The sequence below is a fragment of the Diorhabda sublineata genome, chromosome 1 (assembly GCF_026230105.1).
Source record: "Diorhabda sublineata isolate icDioSubl1.1 chromosome 1, icDioSubl1.1, whole genome shotgun sequence".
Lineage (NCBI taxonomy): Eukaryota > Metazoa > Arthropoda > Insecta > Coleoptera > Chrysomelidae > Diorhabda > Diorhabda sublineata.
In genome coordinates, this window is record NC_079474.1 from 7,765,239 (window position 1) to 7,793,213 (window position 27,975).

General features: G+C 31.5%; 1 protein-coding gene across 1 annotated transcript; it reads left to right on the plus strand.

Annotated features, from left to right (window-relative positions):
- Positions 1 to 1,495: 1,495 nt before the first annotated feature.
- Positions 1,496 to 27,164, plus strand: LOC130452442 (facilitated trehalose transporter Tret1-like). The gene is made up of 11 exons (XM_056791724.1): positions 1,496 to 1,844; positions 5,783 to 5,803; positions 5,858 to 5,969; positions 6,237 to 6,372; positions 9,600 to 9,785; positions 12,095 to 12,193; positions 12,481 to 12,683; positions 16,254 to 16,469; positions 21,101 to 21,287; positions 22,300 to 22,440; positions 26,841 to 27,164. The coding sequence occupies exons 1-11, from the start codon at positions 1,831 to 1,833 to the stop codon at positions 27,098 to 27,100; spliced, it is 1,575 nt and encodes a 524-aa protein (XP_056647702.1). The 5' UTR covers positions 1,496 to 1,830; the 3' UTR covers positions 27,101 to 27,164.
- Positions 27,165 to 27,975: the final 811 nt, after the last annotated feature.

The following is a 27,975-nucleotide window of genomic DNA, read 5'->3' on the forward strand; positions in this document are numbered from 1 at the left end:
TCTGTAGTTAACAGAGTATTGATTGCGAATCCAGAAAATGTAATACTGAAATTAATAGATATCTCCGAAAATGGAGATAAACATAAAGTAATGATGGAAAAAATTATAATATTCTCGAATATTACGATAACTATCTCTACAATAATATATTTAATTGGAGAATTGGATAGATGAAAAAAAAAAAACTAGAAGAACTATAATGGAGACAATATTTCGATCGAACATTCAGAGTCCATGAAATCTTAGCCTAACATAGTAAGAAAGATCTTAAATCTTCTGTTTCCATACACTTTTGTCTGACATAAGCGTCTAGGTCACTATAAAGACAGTATGTATCTTAAGAGTTGACTTATCATACACCGCCAGTTTAATAGGCCTTGCGAGTAGATTTGAGAACGAAAAATAGTCGGACGGGATTAATACCAGGCAATATGGTGACAGTTCAATCTCCGTGAAGCCTCATTAGTCTACTGCAGCTTTGAAAGGCCCTTGCTGCGCTCAGGGTTGTATTCGTTTTCTTGAAGACAATCAATAGGATACACTCCTAGTCCGAAAATATTGTAGTTTTCACTTTTGTGGTGCTTTTCATGACCTTTGATTTTTGGCACAGGCTCTGCTTTCTGATACCACTCCCATGAATATCTTTTCGATGTCAGTTAATCGTACCATAGTTTCATCACTCGTTACAATTGATCCGCTTACACTTATTTAATCCTAAGCAAAGCTCTAAAAATCGCTCAAAACATTCTACTCGACGCTGCTTTTACACTGCGCTGAGAATTTGACACACCCACCTTGCAGTACCTAAGTTTTATCATATTTAGATCTCTAGATCTCTAGATCGTAGGTGGTACGTCTTCTAATGAATCAATTCTATTTTTGATTTGTGATGGTGCTAGTCAAAAATTTCATAACAGCGCGGAACTCAATTTGAGACATTTTACAAAACAAATTCACTACAATGTCGTTCGAGCTCTATCATAATAAAAAAGATCTTTCGATACTTGGAACTGACGCGTTCACATGATTTTCGCGAATGCCCTCCATTTACTATATGAGGCCAATAATACATGGACCGCACTATAAAACTAAGTAAAGATTTAAGAATGAGTCAACAAAGAATAGTCATAAACATAATCGAAGTAGATAAAGCTAGTAAAATGTAAAAAACACAAAGAATTGATCAGATAGAGAAAATTACATGAAACAAAAAATAGAGGAAATTACTTGCTAGGGTAAAATAGTACAGTCTCAATTCGAATCCTATAAAGGTATAAAACAAGAAGAAGACGGAAAAATTTTGTTCAAATATGGTTAATCCTATATTTTCTTGAAATTAGTGATACCTCAATTACTTCAGCTTTATCATTACATCAATTTATGGAAAAGATATTTTCGTTGTTCTAAGTAGATTCCATTTTTTTCAGTGTAGTTATATATTATCAGGAAAATTATGTTGACAGGTTCCGTTGTGTTTGATGTTTGATACGAAAATAATCTCCAAACAAAACTCATGTTTTGTGGTTAGTGGTTATTACTTGCTATTACAGGTGAATTCTGATTATTTTAATTTGTTGATAATTGAAAAAAAAAAATAGGAATTAAAAGCGTGTCATAAATTATTCATACGAGACGATAATCAAAGTTGATATCATTGTTTGTTCTACAGTGTATTATAAAAAAATGAAAATTACATATGACATATTTAATTAAAGTTATTTTGATCACAGTGAATAGATGTTCATCGAATATTCTTGACACCTGAAGATAAGATAATTTTTTGTTCAATACTCTGAATCTTTTTAATATTAGTTAATTCATGAACTGACAATGGAACAGCTGGGGTAAGTGAATTTTGGTTTGGAAATAGGTGAAAACTATTCCAAATAATTTTTTGCTATTTAGACAGTGGCTTGAGAGAGTTTTTTTGGAATTATTCAAACAGTTAGGTCGAAAAATAATATTTATAAATGCTTTATAGTTAGATGAATTTTTATATTTTACACTTATTAAATGAAATTATGCAGCATATTGCTAAGGGTTATAAAAGCACGCTATTTCATAATATGAAACATTCAAGTATAGTTATATTCCCTAATGGTGCATTTGGATGCATTGTCACTCACTTAATGTCTCCTACAATCACATCCTTTGAGTATTGTAATATTTTGTTTTGTAGATTTTTCACATTTTATGTCATTAATGATCAAGCTAAAAAAATATTTTTGCCATCTTAGGACAGAATCCCTAACGATAATTGAGCTCCAGATTATAAAAGATTTGAATCCATTTGTCAGGAGGTACTTTGAGGTTTGTAAACGAAGCGTTGCACGAAATAGCAACCTGCTTTCATTCGTTTTTATAGTTGATATATTTTGAAAAAGAATTCTCATCCTTGTAGTTTGGAGCAAGACAAACATGACCCTCCATTTCCTTTTTCGTGTTTTTGTTGTGAAGAAATTCGTTGATTCTACAAAATTTCAGTGATGTGTACTTCACATAATTTGATGAAGATCGGGAAAATGATTAGACTGGTTTTTATTTTATTTGGGTATTGCCTCCATTTTCATGGTACTTATTAATTTAATCCATTACAAGATTCCCTAGAACTAAAATTGGATTTGTATGAAATAATATTGCAGCAGAATAATTGGAAAATTTCGAGATTCTAGGAGAGTTTTTTATGTAATAATTGGATGATAATTATGACGACATAGTTAAATAAGTGAATATATGATAGTTTCATGATACTTTGATGAAGGTAATGAGCAACTTCTTCAATTTCTGTCTGATTACAAATTCTTACACCATTTCGTGAGATCTTCCTATGATATGGATGTTACAATAAAAGTAATTTTGAAAATATATGCTAAATAGAAACTTCACTTGAAATGAACCTGTGAATTCAGTGATAAGTACTGACAAAACTACATTTATTGGTGAAATAGGAAGTGTTGACAAGCCAGATCTAAGGAAGCGCCTTTACAACCGAAAACTATATAAAATTCGATAAAACCCAAAAGTCATGAATTTATAGCTATTTGTTGGGAGGGCATTGTGCTTTAATTTTTTGTATAGTTTGAAGAGAAATTTAAATTCTATAAAATTCATTTGATTATAATACAAATTCAATTACATTGTTGCCTCATCACTAGGTTTGAAATTTTAATATCATGAGACAGTTTAATTTTAATCTCGAATCTACTCAACGATACACATTATATTAATACATAAATACATATATTTTATTTTATTTACAGTTACTATCTTGTTCAATTTTGGTATCGCCATTGTCTTACAACTCAATAATAACTTGTTTTACGGGTTCTAAACTATTTCTATTTGTGTACATACATCTACAGGGTGTTTCTATATTAGATCGACAACGCTCTACCACAGAGAGATCTAAATAAATGATTCATTTTGATATAGGAATACGAACCCTGTATATGATTTTTCATAATGTATACAGGTTCTCCAGTATTCAGCGGTTACATTTACAATTATGTTACAATTTATCAACTAGATCGCACCACTGTTTAAAAGTTTAAAAAATTTTCTTACTAACATATTCCTTTGAAGAATCATAACTTTTCAAAAGTTTCGGAAAATTGTTGAAATATACATCACGTTCGCATAAAAAGTCTTGTATTTCATTTTGTCTATTACTGGGACCTAGTATCGTCGAAAACTAACTCGGTTTTATCGCAGTGATATTCCAGGATGGAATCCCAAATATTCTTGGCTGCTTCAAACAGACACACAGGTATCATCATTCTTCTGACCCTCCATGTGGAATAGTTATTCTTTTATCTTTATTAGGAGGATCTTCCTCTATCATCTCTATCATCTAGGTAGATTAACATTCGGTTTTCCAGTCTAGCTGTATTAATTTTTCCGAGATATTATATTCTGAGTTTTTACAACAGCTGTGACTCTATTATAACTTACCTTTTGTTTATTATTTTGAATAAAAATCTCAAACGACGTACAGTACGCCACAAAGTTGTAGTGGAACAATCAATCTCACCATCAAATACCTAGAAAATTCTCCGTGATAGTGACAATAACGTTGGCACTTTTTGCATTTTTGCCTCAACGGGCAAACATTTGTGCTGGTTGGTAGACATTTTAAAAGAAACTCTGGAACTTTATAATACACATGGATCGACAAAGGCGTTAAGACTATAATACGACTTTGTTAGAGTCAGGTATAATTATTAGGATAGAGTCTATTTTATTCCATCTTATATATTAACTGGATGCTGGTCACTTTCTCAAATCGTAAAAAATTCTATATAAGTGTATTTTAAGATCTTTAATACAAGCGCGATTCTTAGAATAATGTATGTTATTGATTTACTCCATACCCATACTTGGGAATCAAAAATACTGAAATAAATATTTAAAAAAAAAAATGAAAAAAATAACTTACAATGTGGAATCGTTAAATCGAAAAAAAAATTAATTTGCAATCTGCCAACTCAATTTATATACAAAATATTGCTAGGAGTAGCAGACGTTTATTGTGTTTTGACCTCTATACTATTTTTCATTCAAGTATAAACATAATTCAAGGTATATGAAACAATAGTTATTTGTCGAATAGTAATCTCCATCTCTCTTGTTCTGCCCTTGCCTAAAATATCAATCATGATTACTTCATGGCAATCCCAAAAAACTGAAGCAAGAACTTTTTCAGTGGATTTTTAGACACGAAACTTCTTGGGTCTTGGAGAACCAGAGTGACGCCATTCCATCGATTGTTGCTTTGTTTTTAAATCGTAGAAATGTACCATCTCATCCATAGTAACATTTCGGTTCAAGAAGTCTACATCGTTTTCAAATCAAGAAAATATTCATACAACTGACCCTCTTAAAATTATCAGTAATTCAAATAGCTCGTTCTTCCTATTTTCTTAAGACTTGCTCTTGTTTCTTCTACTATTCAGTCTATTGAGAAGTAAATGTCTTCCGTACCATCTCTTGGGAGGTCAGTCGGGAGGTCTCCTTCAAGATAGTTCTTCATCTTTTGCTCATTCACCCCATGGATATCTTTCATCATTCTTTCGACGTGGTGTCTGCAATATCGTCTTGATTTGTGAGTCCTGAATTTTCAAATTTTCTCATATAGATTTACTTCTTATTTGATCTCTTAGGTTCACTTCTTTAATAGTTCTCATCTTTACTCCGCCTGCAGGAGTTGGCAGACAAGACTAGCAGCCTACCCATCGAAGAAAGAGATGCAATGCCCAAAGTACTACTAATGGAATTCAGATAGCAAGTAAATAAATTCACATGAGTGAATTTCAATTTTAATACCCATCTATTCAAACAAAATGGAAGAAAATAAAATCTTAAAGCTAATGTTCGTTAAAGAACTATCACAACTCTAAGAAGAAATCCAAATTTTCACGATTTTCCGACTGACTTCCTGACATATAAAACTTTGATACATTCTTTATTTGAACTGATGATTGGTAATATATTCCAAATATAACGTTTCATGACGTCTTCGCATGCCAATAAACTGCAATCACTACAAATTATAAATTGTAATTCTTTCAATGTATGACGCCAATCAACTTCATTTCAATCAGTAGTTTTATTATGTCACTAACAAATTATGTAATGTTTACATTATAAAAAAGATAAAACGATGAATACCTACTTAAAAAATTAAATCTGAATTATCTTGAGTATATATTTGTTATTTGATTGTATGTTTACTTTTCTGATTATTAAAATTGAATAAATATTAATCCAAAATTTTTGTTTCAAGGGCCAGCGTTATAAGTTTAAGGTGAGTGTGTATTATTTTAAAATTCTGACTTTTAAATATTGTATGCTTAAATAGAAATATTTCCAATAAAGATGACGAAGAAGATGAAATACCACAAAATTTGATTAGCAGTAATAAATCTCTCAACATACCAGAGCTTGACAGTTGGAAATGTTTGTTACCACAGGTGAGTTTTAAGAGAAAATTTCTCATTTGTTGATTAAACCATGAATAAACTCACCTTCAATTTTGTTAGAAACACAGAGAATTTGAAATACAAGAAATATAAGTGCTATTAGAAATGGAAGAAAGGAATTATTACAGAGAACTGATTTTTATATTCAACATTGCTGTTCTCCGTGTCTTTACTCCTTAATATTCAGAGTGTTATAGTTTTAATTTCCATATAGTGTTTTTCTGTTATGTGGATTTTTTTTATTATTTCATATTTTAGATATTAGCAGCTTTCGCAGCAGCGTCCTTCCACACAGGAAATGGAATATCAATGGCATATTCTGCAGTATTAATTTCACAGCTCGAACAACCAGATAGTGATTTCAAAGCTACTAATGCCGAAAATGCTTTTATGGGTGAGTATTGGAGAGCCATTTTGCTTTATATAATAGACATAAGAAAGTTTAGCATACAGAAGTTCTCAATTTATTAACAGAAATCAAAATTTATGAAATACACGAAAAAATTGAATCTATGGAAAGTCATATACGAATATAATTAAGCATCTGACGTTGTCAGATGCTTATATATAAAACATAATTTTTAATGTTTATTCCATACATATAGAAGAAAGTCGTGTCAGTTATACTATTTATAACTCAAGAACGGCTCAACCGATTTGGCTGAAAATAGGTGAGAAGTTTACTTCGATAAGGACATAGAACACTTCTTATCATGTTTCCGTTGGACGTGATATAATACGTCGTTTAACAGAACGCAACAGAAAAGGCCAAAAACAATGCTGATACGGTCACAGCAGAGGTTGCAAGTTCCAAGATTTTCCCATTTTTACACAGATTTTTACCCTTTATCTTATTTATCGCAAGGGGGTTTGTAATCGGATACACACTGGAAAAAAAATTCATCGTTTTATATCCGTTTTGAAACTAGAGACGGATGAAATTAAACTTGATCTCAGAAAACGAAAAAAAAACTTGTGCACATATGCAAGTACTGTTCGCAAATTTGGTAGCAAAGTTCAATAGAAATGGGCCAATTTTACGTCGAAGAGCGTGAATTTCGCACTTCGCCCGCCTTTATAATAACTTAATAACAAAACGCAACAGGCAGCTAAACGTAATATATGGTTGAATATTTTTGAAAATTCCACAATATTTGAAATTGAACGGTTGGTGTGCTTGTTTCAAGTTTCTATTAGCATATTGTGCCTATAATGATACAATGTCATGGCCAAGACGATCAAATTTGTCTTGACAAAGCCGTAATGTAACTAGGATTCGCAAGGACTGAAGAAGAACAAGAAATTGCACGGGCACGTGCCATGTATTCCAATACATCTCCGCAAAGTTTGTTTTGCGAGAACAAGCTTAAAACACACAATTTGGGTTATTAGGGCTATTATAGCAGCTCTGCTGTATTCCTTATAGAGTCCACACTTCATCACAGCAAATAATTCGGCTCGTAAGATCATAGCGTGCTTCTCAAGTAAAAAAAAATCCGCTTATTTTGCGATTTCCCCCGCAGAAGCTTGCTCAAACCAAGCCATTCATTCTGGAATTATCCGTATACCAGGTGGCGGCTCCATTATTTAGTATTGTAGACTTGGAGCTCTCTCTGAATTTCGTACATTTACACTGTAGTTTTTTTCTCTGTACAGGAATATCACAAGATGTGAGAAAATGTTTAACCATCTAAGTGTATATTCAGTGATGTATCTTCGGTTAAAGTCTCCGTGTACAATCAAAAGCCCTTCTGCATGTCCAAAGTATACAGGTAGTGCTATTTTTTCCGGTGTCAACGTGTTTTTACCAGATAGTCCCCTTCTGAAGTTTCCCAATGCTTTCAATGGGAATGTTGCGCCTACTGGTGAAACGAAGGAGCTTGTTTTTCTTGGTTAATCAATACCCCTTGATATTGGTTCCACAAGTCTTCATGCCTCAATGCCCTATATTCGGTATCTCGTATAGCAATGACATCCTTTCCCCAGCATAGGTCTTGGTCATATAAACGCGCGGCAGACAGTGTAATTGTGAGTGTAGTGGTAAACAGTGGGTTCAGTTTGTATATATAAGAGTTTAGATCAAAGATCAAGTCGTTGACCTCACAATGTTGGAGATGAAACTCTGCTCTCAAGAACCATTTTAAAAAACTGGATACACAAAAAATTCGATATTGAGTAACGCATGTGTTTAACCCTGAGTTGAAATCTCACGATCTCTCGATATTTGTTCTTATTATCAGGATTTTTTGATTTTTCAAAATATACATATTGTATCCATAATACTCCAGCACCACTGTCATAAATAAACGGAAACAAAACTAAAAATATCTTATTATCTGTACAAGGAGAATAATTCAGTATTCAAGACTCCATAGGATCTATTCACGAATCGAGGAAACGAAATCATCGGTGCGCTACGAAAGATGAAGCGAGCTGTCGTTAAATTGTCTGTCAAAGAATAAATAATGCAAATCACGCAAGTATTGCCGTTCCTGTAATCAAGAATAAGAATAAGACCCCATCATAATATTTTACGCAATATGTATGCCGTCTATATTTGACAGTGTGAACTATTGAAGATAGCAAGAAGTTTTTTTACAAGGAAACTTGGCAAAACTCAGCTAAGAAATCGTTTTGTTTTAAATCACAACGTTTTCCTTTAGACAAAAAGCTTAGTTTCAAGTAGCGATGATTGTTACAACTTCACGGTGTCTAAAGGTTTACCAAGTGAATTAAATTCTGCAGTAATGTGTCAGATTGGGAATGAATAAATTGATCCTATCGGATCTCTTTTTTACATTATTTACGTATCATATTTCGTAGAAGTAGGTGAATAAATAAAATATTACCTTTTTGTATTTTCTACTTTTCTTCTCACTCCAGGATCTTTATTTAAAAATTTAACATATTCTCAATATATCTAAATTGAAGGAATGGAATCAAATCTGCAAAAATATATCAGAATATACAGAAATAATGTAATGAAAAGATTTGTTGCTGACCGTGCTGTAACAATGAGGGTGAACAAATGTTTCCATAACCAACTGATAGTTCTCAAACACTGAAAGTTAACACTTCACCTTTAGTCTCACAATTACACTGTCTAACGCGCGTTTTGACGACCAAATTATCTTCTTCAGAGACTGAAGGTAAACACTACGCATTCAACAATTGACGTTATCTTAATGGGCGTCAAACAGTGTATTTGTGTCTATTAAGGTGGTGGTGGCGTTAATAGTGGGTATGTACTCGTTTGTATGAGTATCACCATCGTTTCCAGAACTTCCAATTAAACAAGTTACAAACAACGATTTCAAAGATGAAATAAAATATTGAAAAGCAAAGAAGGAAAAAAAGTGATTTATTTCACAAGAAGCCGAGAAGGCAGAGATTAATGAAAGGAAAGAACAAAACTAGCAAATAAAAAAGTGTGACTATAAATATTTAGAGAGAATTGGATGAAGAACGAAGCAATAAAATTTAGATAAGTGAGAATAATCGAGTGGAGGGAGAGTAAAAGATATGACGGTAATAGTAGGGTAGAGAGTTGAGGAAAGACAATAAAATAGAAGACAATGAGGTACTTTAAACGTATTCTAAGATAATTCCTAAACTTTTCAGCTAGTATCATAATACTGGTAGCCCCAGTTGCCTCAGTGATGAGTGGTTTTCTGATGGACAAATTGGGCAGACTCAACACAATAAAATTAGCCGTAATTCCTGGTGTAATAGGATGGACGATAGTTGCACTGGCTCAGAATATACAAGTAGTTATTGTTGGTAGAATTTTAACTGGAATCGCTTCGTGTAAGTAATGAATAGAATAGCAAGTTTAAAAATAGTATTACAATTTTACACTCAGTTAATGATTTGGTTCTTTGCATTCGAGTCTACCAATAATTAGAATAATAAATTGCCATAAAATCGATAACTTTGCCATATTGTCTCAAATCAATAAATCAACCCAATTTAATTCAAATTTCATACATCTTCTTCTGTTTCGATTTCTGTTTTTGTAACCAAAATAATATGAAAGTGAAATATGATCAATTTCATTTACGACAAATTAATAGAACCTAATTATTAATCCTAATCTTAGTATGATTATTTTATTACAGAATAATCTAACTATTTCGGGCTTTTAGTTGTCTTTTATAACCATAAACTGAACCTAACAATAGAAGTAGGTTTGGAGTGGTTAAAAGCCATGTGTATTAAAGATTATATAGCCTGATAATAAGATCTATGAGTACCTATTCACCAAAAAAGCTAGCAATTTTGATTTATTTTAATCACAAGATTTCTCTTTCCGATAAAAATACGATTTAAAATTTTTGGATAGTAAACAAATTTCTTGTTACTAGCAAATAATGATGTATTCTAGATCAACTAAGATAAACAGAAATAAGGTAATTCTTCAATTACTCACATAAATTCTGGTTCATCACTTGATATCTTCATGATCTTCCTCTAGCTATGACTTATCTTATTTGCAACATTACAAACGCTCTCTAGTGTCATCCTCACTCCCGTTTGCGATGTTTCAGTGAAATTTATAGATGTGTCGAAACCAAAATTTTTCGATACTCGATACCGATACCTGAAAAATCGATTCTCAATTCTCGATACCGATACCGATACCATCGATGTATAATAGCCGCTTGTAAAAAAACTTCTCTCCCTGAAAACATATTTATAATCTGTTTGAGCAACCTACAAACTAATTTTACAATATCTATGCCTATACAGGGATAAATGAAGCAATTTCTAATGATAAAAAATGTAAACCATACGCAAAGGTTAAGTTGTCGAAATTATTTAATAAAATTAATATCCCGACTAGATGTGGATATACTTTTAGCTCTTTGGTTATTTGGTTATTGTATCAAAAATCAAAATCATTATCCAAGTTATTTTAAAAGCAGGATTTTTGTACACTCTACATCTACTACTCTACTACTTTATCGGCGCAATAAATGTTCCGTAAATGTATGTAAACAAAAACAAATATTTTAACAATTGATCTTCCAAAATAATATATTTTGATAACAATATAAACTGGATCAAAAATAGTATATTATATTATAAGGATTAAAAGTGCATATTTTTTTACGAGCAATATGCAAAATTGCGAGTAAAAATAGGCACTTTTAGTCCGTATGATATATACTATTTTTTCTCTAACCATGTCAAAATTAAAATAAAGGTAGTTTTATTCAAAAATCGTTAATAATTTGATAATAAATTTGAACACCTATTAAAGTAGTAGTTTAGTAGTACTTTTAGTCCCAGGATTAAAAGTAGCGTTTTTAATCCCAGGATTAAAAGTGTTGCTAAGCAACGAGCAAATTTTTGTACGGTAAGGGAATTGATGGCTTTTGTACCTGAAAATAGTACAAAAATGTCAACATTTTTTGATGGTTGGAGAAAATAATTTTTCCGTCCATTTACTGGTATCGGTATCGACTTGGTATCGATCGATTCTCGATACCGATACCAATGACCAAGAATCGGAGGTATCGAGAATCCACTCATCCCTAATTAAATTCGAACCGTAGTGGCCGATAATTATTTTGCTTCGAAATTTAAGTCTAACTACAATGTGCCACGGCTGATTAATCTCTAAATGGATAGTGTAATCAGTAATCAGCATTTTGACGGGTAAGTTCCCATAGATGTGCTTATTGAATTAAAACTGTTTCTAATTAGATGTCTGCTTGTGGGTTATAATTGAGCACACCGTGTTTTTCACACGAAAAATTCACGTGGAATGTACTCTCGTAAGTAAACCATCCACTTGGTTTGTGTTGGTTTAGAATGTCATACCCTTCAGTGCACTAAAAATTGATAGTAAGAGATTTAATTTGAAACTGATTAATTGAGGTAATAAGAGAAAAATAAAAATAATCAGCTGTCATCGATCATAGAGCTCCACTCCTCTGGCAGCTATTTTTATTTGATTATACTTGGTATACGAGATGCGTCCAATGTATCGAAATGTATTAGATACATGCTAGAAATTATATATTTTGATATACAGGGTAGGGTGTTTCGGGACTTGATGAGAAAAATTCAGGAGGGAGTAGATGGTGACAATAATTTTTAAACATTTTTAGCTTGGGGAACAAATCCGGCAATAGTATATATAACCGAAATTGGAAATCCTAAGATAAGAATGTCCTTAATGCAACTTGGATCTGCGTATGTCTCCTTAGGTATGTAAGTATACCGATTTTTAGAATAATTTTGTTTTGTTCATGAAGGTATCCTCCTTAGAAAAAAATTTCTTTGGATATTATCTTCCATGGGGATCATGTATCGATAATAGGGTGGGTGCAAAAACAATTAAGTTCAATTAATTGTTTCCACCAATTTGAAGGTGGTATTTCCCTTAGTATTCCGTTTTAGTATAAAGGAGAACTAATTTTGCAACACAACATTAACTCTAAAAATGAATGGACATAAATCTGGATAACTTTATGCTCTAAAATATTTGTTTCAGGTATGATAATCACTTATTTGGGAGGGTGGTATATGCACTGGAGAATAGTAGCGTGGATCTCTAACGTGTTTATATTATTAACTGGCTTATCGGTCTGTTTTATACACGAGAGTCCTCTCTGGTTGATTTTTAGAGGAAAATTTAAGTCGGCCAAAAAATCATTGAATTGGTTCTACAAACATCAACCAGTTCCTGCAGGAAATGTAGGTAATTTATTCATAACATAAAATGTCTCGTTCACCATTTTATTGAAGTCTACTAAAGCTCATTTTCTCGAATAATTCTGAAATATTCGTGTAGTTTGAAATACTCTAAACTTGAGTTAAGAGTAAACTTAATACACTACGTTTTGATTAAAACTATGTTTTCGAGAATCCAATTTATTCCTTCGAACAATACTTGAGCCAAGATAAAGAGGAAGCCAAGAGATACATTCTGTTAAGAAGAATGTGTCTTGTATCTCTTATCTATCTTCAAGAAATATATTCTATGAAAGTAGATTCTGCTATTTCTTAAGACATATGATTAATACTATTTTTTGAAGGTGTACCATATACAACAAAAAAAATTCCTGTTTTATTATTAGTCATAGGTGGTACAAATAAACTTATCTATCAAATAATGAATTTTGAATGTAAAGCAAAAAGGAGAGTGTAGTCCAAGAACCAAGGGTTTTAACCTGACACTGAAACTAATATAAATAATTTTTGTTATATGAGCAGCTTTTGAACACTATTTTAAGGACAATGTTATACTGGAAAGAATCAAATTGGAATATACTTTTAAGAAGCCATTCTGAGTAACACCTTGTCTCCATACGCATGGTGGTAATATTTAAAGTATACGACTATTATATGTATTGTTCATAATCACAACCAAAAAAGAATAGATAAACTATTGAATTTGGCAATGGTATATAAAATAAACATATATATCATTATTCAAGCATTTAAATAATTCATATTCCTACGTCAATGTGCTTGAATTCGGATATTTCTATCAACTGATAATGTAGCTATTTCCATTTATACTTTTTGAAAAAACTAAAGGTTTGTCTGTGAAGTTTCTTTTGTTGGTTCGAGTCGTCTAAAGAAAATAAACACTTTTTATTGAGATAAATAAATATTTTATATCTATAATGGAATGTAGGATTTATTATTGAGCAATTCTGTTGAACTGTAACATCAAAGTAAGAGATTTTGTTATAGTTTTTCCAATATCAGTTGCAGATTATAAAAACTCATATAAAAACAATTGCCGACAATTTTGTTTGACCTACCATGGGCGTAGATACCTAATTTTATAAATTTATTATTTTTATAAATACTTTTGGATATATTGGAAGTATATCTTATGCGAGAAATTATTCGTTAAAAGGCAATCTTTATAAATTGGACGGCGGTGTTTAAAACCACATGCTGACAAAACTTGATGCAATGTTTCCAAATTGGTAAACTTGAATAGCTTTGTCAACTGATTTCAGTTTTTCTTTACATGTTTTTCGGTTTTATGAATGATCCACAGCAACCCTATTCGTGACTACTCGACAAATGGAAAATTTATTTACTCTAGTTAATTCAGTAATTCTTATTATGATTGAATTATAGGATTGCTGAATAACGACGCTAATGTCTAGAAAGGAATACTTCGAAGAACTTGTGCATATATGTTTACTATTCGGTATTTCCATTGGTAAACAGAGTCCACATGGACTGACGGTTTGTTCTTCAATTGATATTGGAAAAACTATAGCAAATATTTTAGTTGATAAATTTTAGAAATTGATGGTCCACCTTCATAAAATATTTGAAGTGAAGCTGGACGAAAATATTTAGTTTAATCCACATATTTATCAAACTTGTCGGTAAAAATACAGTTAGAATTTTGTTTCTTTACTTGACTCAATGAAAATAGGTGGAGAAAGATAAAATACGATACTTGAGAATTGTAATTTTTTGTTATCGCGGTTATGAAAAAAATCAAAACAACTTTGTTAATCTCAGGGTTTTAAGTATGTGAATGCACTCGTTCTAGTATGTTGTTTATAACTTATTTACAAGTAATTGAATGAAGTTTTATATTTTTTTATTAATTCATACAAAAAAATAAACGAATTTAAATAAAAGTCATACAAAAATATTGGTTTTTCCTGTTTTTATAGCCTCAAATAATAACACTCTCAAAATTACCTTCCTTTACATATTATCGTTCGTCCCTTTTTATAAAGTAATTATTAAATTAACATAAATAAAAACATTCTCAATATTACTTCACTTTTAACAAGTCAGAAATTTTCATGGAGGATAGGTTAGGTTACGTTAGTAAAAGACATTTAAACTTGCTGACAAAATAAAAACTGGCTACTGGAAGGCAAATAAAGAATATTGTATGTTTTTTTTTTGTATGAATATTAGAATAATTACTTTGAAGCTGAAGTATGTCTCATTGCTGTTGTGTTTTTAAATGTGAAATGAGGGGTAACCGTGATAAGTTTCAATTTTATCACTTACCATAAGTGACACAATTAAAGCATGAAACTGTATTAAAAGTTAACTTTAGAGCGACAAAACACATAAAAGTATTGTTCAATTCACACTGGATTATTGGTTTTTCTCTATATTTATCAAAAAAGAAACAGTATTAAATATCTGAAAAATATCTTTTCCTTCCTCGTATTAACATGAACATGGGGACACAGATATCTGGTTGCAAGCTGACAGCACTTCAAACTTTTCAGAGCTTTTCTCAACAATATATTATAATCATTAGTTGACATTATTTATATTTACCGTAAGTACTTACATGTAAAGTGCTCTATTTTGTCGATATTTATTCAGCTATATTTACAATAAGTTTTACTGTATTTGGGAACTATTCAAAAGCAGTTCAAATTTGAAAAAATATTTGGCTTGCATTGACCAGTAATGTTTGAAATTCTTTTAAATAATTGCCATGTTGTCCACAAAGAATTTTTACAAGGTGAAAACATTTATTATAGATGAACAAATTGGTCTTAAGTAAATAAAAATATTTACCAGGTGGAATCTACATATACGATCTAAAAGATGTTAATTCATAATTTCACTTAATGAAATAGCACCCACACCCTTAATATGAGTCTCACGAAAACTCGAAACAAATATTTGAATTCATTAGTTCTGGTATTATAGATTAAGTTTGTCATAAAGTCGATTTATACATATTTGATTCAAGACAATTTGCTTTACACATATTCGTTCAATAAAGAATCGGTTCATGTAGATTTATTTATGAAACAATCCATTCAAATAGATACGGTGCATTCCATATCAATTTTATTTATATGATTCATATGGATTTATTCTATATGGATTGGATCCAGGTACATTTCCGATCGTTTGATTGAGATAAGGTTTTTCGGGCAAAACGTTTCCTAAAAATGGTGAAATCACGTAATAAACATTGATTTATAAATTAGAAGCAAATATAAAAATACTATTTACTCAAAACTACTACATATGTGGACTTTGTCACTATCTCTCATATACGCCGACATATTGAGCATATTCGATGCCACGAAAAAATTTTTCCTGCTTCAATATTTTCATGTATAATATCAATATTGTTACTTTATGAACACCCTATGTCTTTCTTCTCTTTGCTTTTTTTTCTGCTCACTACCTACTTTTAAAGTAGGTAGTTCACATAACGAAAATTGTTTTCTCTACCTGGTTTTTTCTTTTTACTTAGTTTTCATTGTATATATTCTTGTGATTGGCATACCCTTTTTTTAGGGAGAAACTTATGCTGATCTTCAATTTAAGATACTGAAAAAACAGGAAGAAGAAGCTCAAGAAAAGCGAAGAAATAAAGGAACAATTATAGATTTAGCGAAAGAGTTTATGAAACCCAGTGGTTACAAACCGCTGATAATAATGTGTCCATTATTTTTCTGCCAACATTTCTCTGGAATTTACATCACCATGTTCTACTCCATTACTTTTATAAAGGTAAACAATTTAATTCCTATTTTCCGGATTATTTGTGTGTGAATATTTAAATATGTTAATTATATTATCAAAACAAATTGAGCGTCATTCAAATTAGTTTCATTGTTTGGAATTTAGAGAAATGATGAAATTTTGCCTCTAAAAATCATCCATTGTCAATAGAGATAGTATTTTGACAAAAATTGGAATTAACAGATAAAAATAGATGAAAATTTAAAGGAAACATAAGAAATTAACCATGAGAGTTCCTACTACTCTTTTCTTTTGTTTTGAAGATTGATATATATGTTTCTGAAATCATGTCATAAAATTAAGAAGGAGATTCATTGTATGTAATTAAGATGAGTCTGTCCTATAATAAAATTCCCTCAACCCACCCCTTTTCGAAATATCACCTTTAGAAGTTGATAACTAAAATAGAGTTTCCAATTTTCTAAATTTATACAGCAATATATGACACGTACGCTACGTTCATGTATTTGGCTAGAGGTGGTTATGTCCAGCATTATTATGAATCATATTACATTTCACAACTTACAGTTTTCCATTCAATTTATCAAAAAAATTATAAATTATCGCGTTTTTTCTCTACCGCTGAGGGGGTTTTGCGAATTCATGTAAATTACAAAATTTCAAGTTTCTAGCATTACTGAAATTTTAGAAAAAAAGAATTAGGGGATATCTCGGAAAGGCATGAGCTGAGGAAATTTTGTTATAGGAAAGACCCATCTTTATTTCATACGCGCAATAACGTCCTGAATGTTGTCGCATGAATTTAGAAACATATATATTCGAGAAATAAATAAAGGAGAAGAGACTATGGGAGAGCGATCTGCTCCAATCAGATAACTTGAACAGATAAATTTTTTATAAAATATATTTTATTAACGAACATGCATATGATATAAAACTACTTTAAATTTACCAATATTCTATACTATATATTCTTAAGCAATCATCTGGAAATCAAAATAACACAAAAAATACCATATCAAAAATTTATTAAAAAAAACTAAATAAAAAAATCATGTGTATTTTGTCATGCTGAAAAACACATTTTTTTTCTAAAAATCAGTTAAACAAAAATAAAAATTATAGCGGGAGAAAAAAAATTGACACAATTTTCACCCCTCAGCACTGCATGCTTCATGCATAATAATGAGTTGCAGTGTCCACAGGAGTTTTTTGTTTTGCGATCTCGACTTCTTGGGCATACCGAACACCTTCCTATAACTTTTGAAACCTTGGCCGGTGGAACTTCAGCGTTATTTTTGTCGAAATTTTCAATTTTCTGACGAATATTTAGGGGAATCCTCGGGTTATTCTTCCTGTCATCAATATGTTTTTGGGTCAGTTATAAATCCAACATTTTGATAAAAATCCTTCTCAAAAATTTGTTATCTTGATTGTTTTCTCTGTATATTACTATAGCATTAATAGCAGCTCGTTGACGATAGTTCATTGACGACATCTACAAGATTCTTCCTCAATTCTCATATCAGTAAAGCGCACTATGTCTTCGATCATCTCATTATCAAAAAACAATTTTCATTCTAAACATTCTAAAACACTTTTAGCATGTTTTGAACTTTGTTTAACACCAGGCAAATGAGTAATAATGTTTTCTGCTGTTGTTCAAACACGTCCACTTTCAGGTTGCTTATTCCATTTTGTTCCATCTTTTCCAACATACATATTTTTGTTTTTTTTTGAAGCAGGATTACATTTTTATTTTCCAAATCACTTCGAGTTTCACCTTTTGATGTTTCTTTGTCCGGGTCATTGTTAGGCATTTGATCTTCCATTGTTATATCTTGATCAGAATCGGTGCCGGAATTGGGTTCACTTTTAGAAACTCAAATCAATGTCATTTTCGCTTCCTGAAACCACTACGTCATCATCAGTTTCTGTCTCAGCCCAAAGCGCCAGGAGCCTTTTCTGTTCCTCCTCGTAAGACATGATCAGTATTTCTGAAGAAAAACTTTTTAGTATCATTTAACATAACTATAGAATAAAAAAAGTTACCACGTGACTCAAAGTAGCTTCATTAAACTTACTTTATGATATAAACTTCACTTTGCTGCGTAGAACTCAAAATAAAAAAAAATAATACTTTACAACATCACGAATACATAGGTGGGGTTTAATACACTTCAGAGCAATTCAACAGCGTATGTTTTTATTCATAGTGTTAACCGAGTACTGAGTCGAGACCCGGAAGAGAGGGCGGATACATATTTGGGAAGGTACAGGGACGGACACGCGCATAGCTTTGAACTGAGGTTTATTACACCCCACGTATGTAACGCCGGGTTAAAATTAATTCCATAAAAATTGCTTTGAAAATTTTTCTATACGCAAGTTATCATAACCATTTTTGTTAATATATTATATTTGATGAAAAATATGTCTTATTAGAGCCCGAATAGAGAAGCTTGGTTTGTTTTATATGAAAAGCAGCTCTTGTATGATTGTATTTATAGATTTGGGGTCTCGTATATACTACGACCCAAAGGATCGATTGTACCCCCCTTTCTTTCTGTGATACTGGAGAGCCCAGTGTTCACAGCTGATCCATTAATCCCATTCCTTTTAAAAAGTCTCCTGGTATAACATTTTTTTTTTCAAAACTCCATAGAAGAAAACGAAGCAAATTTTTAATTTGTAATTAATTATGCAGGTTATCTAAAAAATTGAAGACGAAATCGCCTGAGGGGGTAGAAACAAATGTTTCTAACTTAATGAATTTGAACAATTTCTGTTAGAAATTATAACTTTTTATTTAACTGAAAAAGTTATTAATAATGTTTCTCATTCAAAGTAAATCATATTTTCCGAAGATATATTGACATTTGACGCTATAGTTAAATTCAGAAATCCTGAAATGACTTGGGCACAATGGTTAACAACCCTTAAAAATAACAGGGAAACGGAAGTAATATCTAGATTTGAAAAATTCAATCTATCAACTGATGTGAACATACTATTGTTCGAAATTGATGAAATAAAGGGCTCAGGAATGATATGAATTTTTAAATTGGAGTTTAAAGTGTTCAAAGAGAATACACACATAGAAATTGCTATTTAATAGAGAGAGAAAGAGAGAGAGAGAGAGAAATGCTTTATTGTCAAAAAATTGTTACAATTTGTAGACAAAAGCTTGTAAAAACTGAAAAGCATAAAAATAAAGATACAAATACAATGAAGTTTCAATATACAGAAGGAAACCACAAGGAGTAACAAAATTATAGGTATAGTAATAGGTAATAATCAGTATATAAGTCAATAGCAAAATTAAACCAGGATGCCTGGAATTGAATATTATTTTTAGAATAGAACAGAATAGAATAAGTCGTTTACACAATAAAAGGCACTTTCCAGTAAATATGCCCTCAAATTATTGCGAAATGATTATACAAGGGGTCGAAAAAGAGTATCGGGTATTTGTTTCCGCGCCACATTCGAAACGGAGCGGGGAGGGGTTCGTGGCGTCCGCCATTTTGTGGAGTTTTAGCCACAATAGAACAGTACTCGGGAGGACATCGCGCATTTTACGTACGACCGTATTATCGTAACGGTGATTCAATAGTGACTGCTCAACATCTGTATCGTGTGGAATATCGTACACGCCACGCGCCAAGTGACGATAGCATTGGGAAATGGATCAGGATGTTCGAGAATACAAGTGCGACAGTTAAAATTCAAAACTCTTGTCGCCCTCGTTCAGTTCGCGATGTAGAAACAATTGAAGAAGTTGAGGTGACGGTTCGTCGAAATCCATCTTTATCCATCCGAAAGCGAAGCCAAGCGTTAGACATCAAAAAATCGTCTATACATTTGATTTTAAAGGAAGATTTGCATTTAACACGCCTATAAAATTCAATTGGTTCAAGAATTGAAGGATACGGACTATGCTAATCGACTGAATTTTGTGAACGAAATGATGCAAAGATTTATCGACTTTGAAAACATACTGTTCAGCGACGAAGCAAATTTTCACCCGAATGGTCATGTTAATAAGCAGAGTTATCAGTACTGGGCAGTTGAGAATCCGAGACGAAAGCATGAACGACCCCTGCACAGCCCAAGAACTGTATTAATGGAGTACCTACCTAGATCACCTAATGTTATCCCCTTGATTTTTTTATGTAGGGTTATTTGAAAAGTCGTGCCTACGTTAACTAACCAGACAATTTAAAAGTCTTGCTAGAATCAATTAGACATGGAAAAATTAGTAGATTATTGTTCTGTAAATTTGAAGTTATTAATTAATGATTTTATTTCGATATTTATTAATTTCCTGGTTTTTTTGTGAGAAAATTTCTTCATATTCAAAAAAAATATTTATGTCGTCATAATTGCGTATTGCTTATTCCTAAAGAAGGTTTTTGTTCAAAAAGAGACGTGAAGTTGATGAGAAGATGAAGACAGATGGGATACATATTAGCCATTTATACAATATTTTATTTCACAATACTGAACATACTGTTTATAATGTTTACCAGAAATTCCATTTTTGATGTTTCATCATGATATTTTTCATTTGAAGTAAATATTTAAGGAATATAACTATCACTGCTTTCATCTATGAATAAATACCATGGACTAGTTGTTAAGGAAAACTTTTTTAGGAAGCTGGAACTAATATTGATGGATACTTCGCCTCGGTGATGATTGGTGTGATTCGTTTTATAATGGCTACTTCTAATGTTTTTATTCTGAAATATGTCAATAGACGAACAGCTATCATGGTCAGTTCATTAGGAATGGCAATATTTATGTATATTTCTGGACAGTACACTCTTTGGATAAAAGAAGGTAAATCATTGAGTACGAAAAGACATTTAATTAAGAAGAGTCTTCATTCAATTTTGTCCAATTTAAACCTTTTCGCTGTACACATTTTTCAAGATTATCTATCCATTATTAATTTTCACAATAATCAAGTATGGGCAGACAAGAATCCTCATGACAATATAGAGCACCATTTTCAAAAAATTTTTTCTCAGTATGCGTATAGATTGGTATTGTGGGCCATATTTTCTAACTTATCCATTAAATGGACTTTTTCACACCAATTTTATCGTATTACATTCCAATCTCTACTGTTTTTCACTGAATTTATTAGAAACATTATAAATTGTGGTGTTTCTTTTTTTTCTCTGCAACTATTAAGTTTGGAAAAAAATGGAAATTAAAGAATATTTTTAAATATAACAAGGATTTAGTTATAATTTTATTTCATAAAATTTCATGTTGAACAAAGTTTTGATATGGAATAAAAAAAATAATTTCACCCCCGTATAATGTTATAGGAGTAATGAAAAAATACCCATGTTTATACCTTACAAGTTCACGAAAATCACAGAATATCAAGTTTCTAGCTTCATTAAGATCTTAGGAAAAAGAGGTCAATTTTAGTCACCACATTTTAGGGGTGATATCGGGGAAATGGGTGGGCTGAGGAAATTTTGTTAGAGGAAAGACCCACAATCACCTTCTGAATTTTGTCGTATGAATTGAGAAACACCCTGTATGTGCCGAATTGCTAAGAAATACTAATCTGAAAATAATAGTTTCTTGTTATTTAAGTTTTTTCAACTTTTCTCACTGTATATGTTAATCAAGAGTTTATTAACTGTTAAACTAAGAAAATATATATAAAAATATCAATAACGTCCATACGCCAAAAAAATTTTATTGAAAGCTATTTGACGGTTTTATTGCAACAGACATCTATTAGTACTACTAGCTCTGAGAAATAGCGAAAAGGTTAACAAACTTTCCTTTTATCTTTTCATTTGTATATTATTTTATTGTACATTTTCAGGAGAAACCACTGCAAAATGGGTTCCAGTTGCTTCGTTGTTGATGTATGTGGTATGCTCTGTGACAGGTCTCATGTTTCTACCGTTCATGGTAATATCAGAATTATTTCCATTAGCAATTAGAGGAGTTGGTTATACGATAGGTTTGTATTTTAATAACTATCCTTCACATACATTTATTGTAATATCTCTTCTCATATGCTCTTATTATGCTAACAATAAAAATGCAAGGCAAAGTCATATTGCCATATATGTTACACTGTAAAATACCACATATGAAGAACCGGTACAATTATACTCATATTTAAACGATATTAACAAGAACTATCTAATCACAAGAGGATAAATCTGCTGTATATATTAACGAACGATTTAGATCAGGAATATCCTTCATAGATGCAGTATTTGTCCTTCGACAACTGCTTGAGAAATCCATAGAATATAATAAACCAGTATTCCTATGCTTCATTAACATCACAAAAGCGTTTAAACATGTTAAAATGGAATATGTGTTTCCCTACTGTAGTGTACTGTACAGTAGGAACATACCTATCAGTATTATATTATTTAGACCATATCAAAAATATACGAGTACAAATAAAATCCATACCAGTTAACAGCGGTATTAAACGAGGAGATTCCCATAGTCACATTTTATTCAACATAATAATCGATTAAATCATATAAAAGGTGCGACTAGACAAATGTTAAGGAATGGATGACTAAAAATCAAAATACTGTGCTATGCCAAGAATATTATGATATACGTAAGTGCCGAAAAAGAAGATGATTTTTGAAGATTATCAAATACGATTAATATCACAGAGAAAAGTATAATATGACTATCTCGACTGAAAAATTCATATGCATGACATTAAAGAAGCCCATTAGATCCAACCTAGAAACCTAGAAGGTCAAACAGAAAATGTAATTCAACTACCTTGGAGATACGGAGACGTAGAAAACGATGTGAGAAGACAAGTAGCCAGAGTAAATAAGATCAGGGAATGTCTTTAGAACGTAGTATGGCAAAACAAACACCTAAGACAAAAAACAAAGGCACGAATGTACAAAAAATCAAAAGGACAGGAAACGAGACCAAAAACATGAAAAACGAAACAACTCTTGAAGACCACAGAAAATTTTCAATCGGGAAAAACAATGTTAAACCGAGAACGCAGCAAAAGCATCAAACGATTACGTGATGTAGATAATACTAATTAATGGGTACTACAGCGTAAGATCTACTGGTCAAAATAGCAAGGGTCGACCACGAAATTGTTGTAGTGACAATCTATAGCCAGAATGACGAAAGATATCGAAGAATGATTAGCCAATAGACCAATTACGGAACAAAGAAGAGAAACTATAGAAGAAATAGGAAATTTCATCGTTTATCATTCTTAATCAATTTTTTTGTTATTTGCAAGACTGAGAACCCCATTTAGAAATAATGTTTACAATTTACAATTCCAAAAATTTCAGAACACAATCAAGTATTGTGAAAAATAACAAAGAAAACATCCTACTAGGTGCTAAAGACATGGAAAAATAGGTTAAAATTGATCTATTTTAACATTTTTTCAATGAGTGGAAAGTTTAGTTATCTAACCCAATAGATAATAAAGAAATGTTGAATATAAAGTACGTACCTGAAAATTCACGAATAGGGTTATCACTAATATCTCTTTACGAAAATGAACAATTCAAAAACTTTCATACGTCACTCTTCAATAAGAATCTTTTTCCATAGTACTGAAAATACATAAAAACCTAAAAATAACCCACATCAAATTGAAAAAAGTCAGGAAAAAAGAAATAATCATAAATTTTAATGGAAAACTAAATATTTTAATAAATAAATAAGAAATAATAAGAAGCCAGGAATAAATAATATTGAAGCAAAAAAGTCACAATACATTCAGTTATTCTGAGGAAAGAGGGCCTTGATTTAACAAGAGAGGTTTGGAAAATGAGTCAGTAGAGCAAAGCAGCTATTTTACCGATATAAAAGAGGAAAGGTTTATATTTGTAAGAATTACAATGTATAAGGTATTGATTACTATGATAAGAAACAACTTTTAAATAAAGCTAAAAATATCTTAGGGTGGTGTCTGTGTATATTCGGAAAATTTAGGTAGATTACTGGTCAAATTTTCATACTTAACCAAATTCTAAAGCATTGCTATGTGCATAATCATTTGCTCTATATTGTAACGGTCATTGCAGCCTTATGTAACTGATAGAAATGACACTTGGGGGGATAAAAATTTTATCATTATATACGACGAGGCTATGTTGTTCAATCTAGCTTTAAAAAATACAAATACAAAACATGCGAGTTAATTAACGAAGAACTTAATTAACAAAAAGCCACCAATGCCTGGCATATGCAAATTATGTCCTGATAAATGAGTCGATATATCTTCAAGATATCCTCACTGCACTATAATATTCTATTAAGATGGTGATTTTCTTGAGAAATAACAACAACAAGAACAGCAGGGAAAATTCTCAAATTTATTTTGGTTTAGAGGTGTAAAAAAATTCTGTAGCCACTTGGAAATGTCCTTTATAATGATAAGTTTTATACTGCGGCACCATTATGGTCACATTATACATAATAATAGTTTTCTGAAGAAACCTATTCACTAAAGTATTATAGAAATACATATATTGTCAGCTTTTGTGGGTTAGTACACTTGTATTAAGAGTATCAAATTGCTTTAAGTTCGAATTACTACTATGCAAGCAATTTAGAGAAGTTTGAAATAATGATCTCACTTTATCATATCGTGAAATTTTTTCCCAGTTTATACTGCAATGACAGTCATGCGTATGTGTGGGTTGAGAAAAGTAAAGGAGTACGGAAAAGACAGACGAATCAACCAAAGCGTTCCACTAAGTGTTAAGATGGGTAACTAGCTCTGTGGGATTATTTTGCTGACCAATTGCTTATACGAAAAGTTGTTCTGTAAGTATATGTACATGATGTCGCCGCATTCAAGTCTTTCGCCACTTTGGTACCTTACACTATTAGTGCTTCCTCAAAGCGCGGACTATTTTCGTTGACGTTTATGCTACTGCAGATAATGGCAGCACTGGGAATCTGAATGGCGGGCTAATGTAACTACAAATCGCATTTGGACATGGGACAAGAATACGCCGATGTGGGGAGCGTATTCATATTGCGTATGATATCACCACTTGTGTATATTCAATATTGCACGACAATTGGGCACTACATTAATAATTTCCTGCAAATCACTCCATGCCTTATGTAAATGGGCGTTATCTTCTTTTTTAGACATCGCAGACAACGATGACTTACCGCATGAACTATGGAGTTTTCTCAAGCAAAACGCGGTGAAATTCCCACGGTCTCTGTGTCTCTTTGTCAACTTTGGCTTAGTCGACCTACTGTAGATAAACCTAAATCGGTTAGATTAAGAAATACAAACTGATTCCATTCAAGGATTTGTTCGTGATGCCTTGGTAGTTTTCTTATAAAGAATTTTTCCGAATAACAGGAATAACCACCTCGATCATCAGGTATAAATACCAGAGAACATGATAATAATGATAAGAGTCCATAGACTTTGATGCCCGATACAAAAAGATGTATAGTGAATAGGACTGACTGTATCCAGTAATTGGTCACATGTTACTATTTAAATATTGATGTGAAGCTATCGCATAACCAAAAATGCAAATATTGATTGATCCCTTCTGAGTGTAGAAGTACTAATGTCACTGAGTATACGCAGTGCTATTGCCTAGCATTCCAATACATTTAATATGTATTTATAGTATTGTTCACAAACTCCATCTTCCTGTTTAGCATTGTTACGAATTATAAACAAGCAGATAATGATACACACATGATTCAAACACCATAATATAAATAAAAGCAGTGAGGAGGAGAGAGGAAAGATCTATTATTGATTACATTATACTTAGACAAAACAAACAGAACATAACTGACAATGGATCAAAATGAGGAGATGAGATTGATAGTGATCACCACCTTCTCATTCAACGGCGAGAGAACATAGAATGATGGAGAAAATAATAGAGATAATAATAGAAAAGTTTATTCTGAAAAATTTCAAGAAACGTGAGATATTCCACAAGAAGTGATAAAATTGCTGGATGCGACGGAGCAACGCCCGAAATGTTGCAAGAAAGAACTGGAAACTACTGTTGTTACTACAGCCTTTAAGTCAGGAGATACAAAACAATATGACAATACAAGAGGAAATAACATCGATAAAACACCATTTAATAAAAAAGAAAGCAATTTGTATACAGTTATAACTAACATAAACTAAGACCATATACATATGTAGTATATATGAATCCAATATATTATCAAGCATTTAACTTTCTATTCTAAATTTCTAAAGTACTCCAATTGACATTGATTGTTATAATAAATTCCGAAAATTGTTGAAGATTCTCTTACTGAGGTTTCCATTCATTGATTGTTTTAAAATTTTCGGTTCATATTAGATTGATTGATTCATAATTTTCTCTCTTTTAGGTTACAGCTTCTCGATGTTGTTCATGTTTGCATCATTGCAAAGTTACTATGGTCTGAATGCAGCATTGGGAGGATCAACTAACCTACAATGGTTCTTTGCTGTAGTTTGTACGATGGGAGCCGTTTATACTTATATCTTCCTTCCAGAAACAAGGGGGAAGAAATTAAATGAGATTACGGAAAATTTCCAGAAGGGATGGTTATATATTGGAAAGAGCCACAAAGAACAAGATTCATCAGTTACATGTCGTACAGTTTGAATATACGAAAAATGATATTTTATATCAAATGTTTTAAATAAATCAATGAAATTTTTACCAACCATCTGTTTGTATTTTATCATGATTGTTTTATACGGTTAGTAATAATCATTTGCAGTTACTTAAAAACACTTGCGTTCAATTTCTAATTTGCAAATAGACTGCTGTAAATGCTGGATGAAAACAAAAAAATTAAAATATTTGCACTGAATGATATATTTTTTATTTATAAAAAAACACTTCTTCTCTTATATGCAAGTTTCTAAGTGTCTATTAATCCTAGATATTCTTTGCTGCGACTTTTCTCTGTCAATACCGAAGATATTCACAGTCGTATGTGAGAATTGGACTGTAAATCGCTTTGAACATTTTCATTTCCTTAGAGATTTATTTTTTGTTTATGATTTCCTTGCTCAATGTATACCTTGTTCGCCTTCTCTGCTCTATTGTTCAATTCTAAATTCTGTCTCCCTATTTCTTCCAACATAATTTCTTGTTCTATAAGTTCGCGTTTAGCCTTGATTTCGATTTTTCTTTTTAACAGTGCACACAACCATAATTTTTTCTTTATGTTTCTTATCAATATTTGATGTCAGCTGTTTCAATTTTCTTGTAGATACTTCAGACTTTCTGCTATGATCATCTGTAAAGGTGCATTCTGATATATTAATGTAAGTATTAGTTGTCGGAATCCGGTATGAAGTGGTTTATCTAAACATAAGTACCATAGTCTTCAGTTCTATACTTTTTTGTTGATTGGAAAATTTATAGTGTTCAAAATTCTTGTTAGTTCTCTATTTTTTTTTTTGAAATGTATTTTTGATTAATTGAAAATTTCGCCTGTCGATAATAAGCTTTTATCAATCCAATTGGAA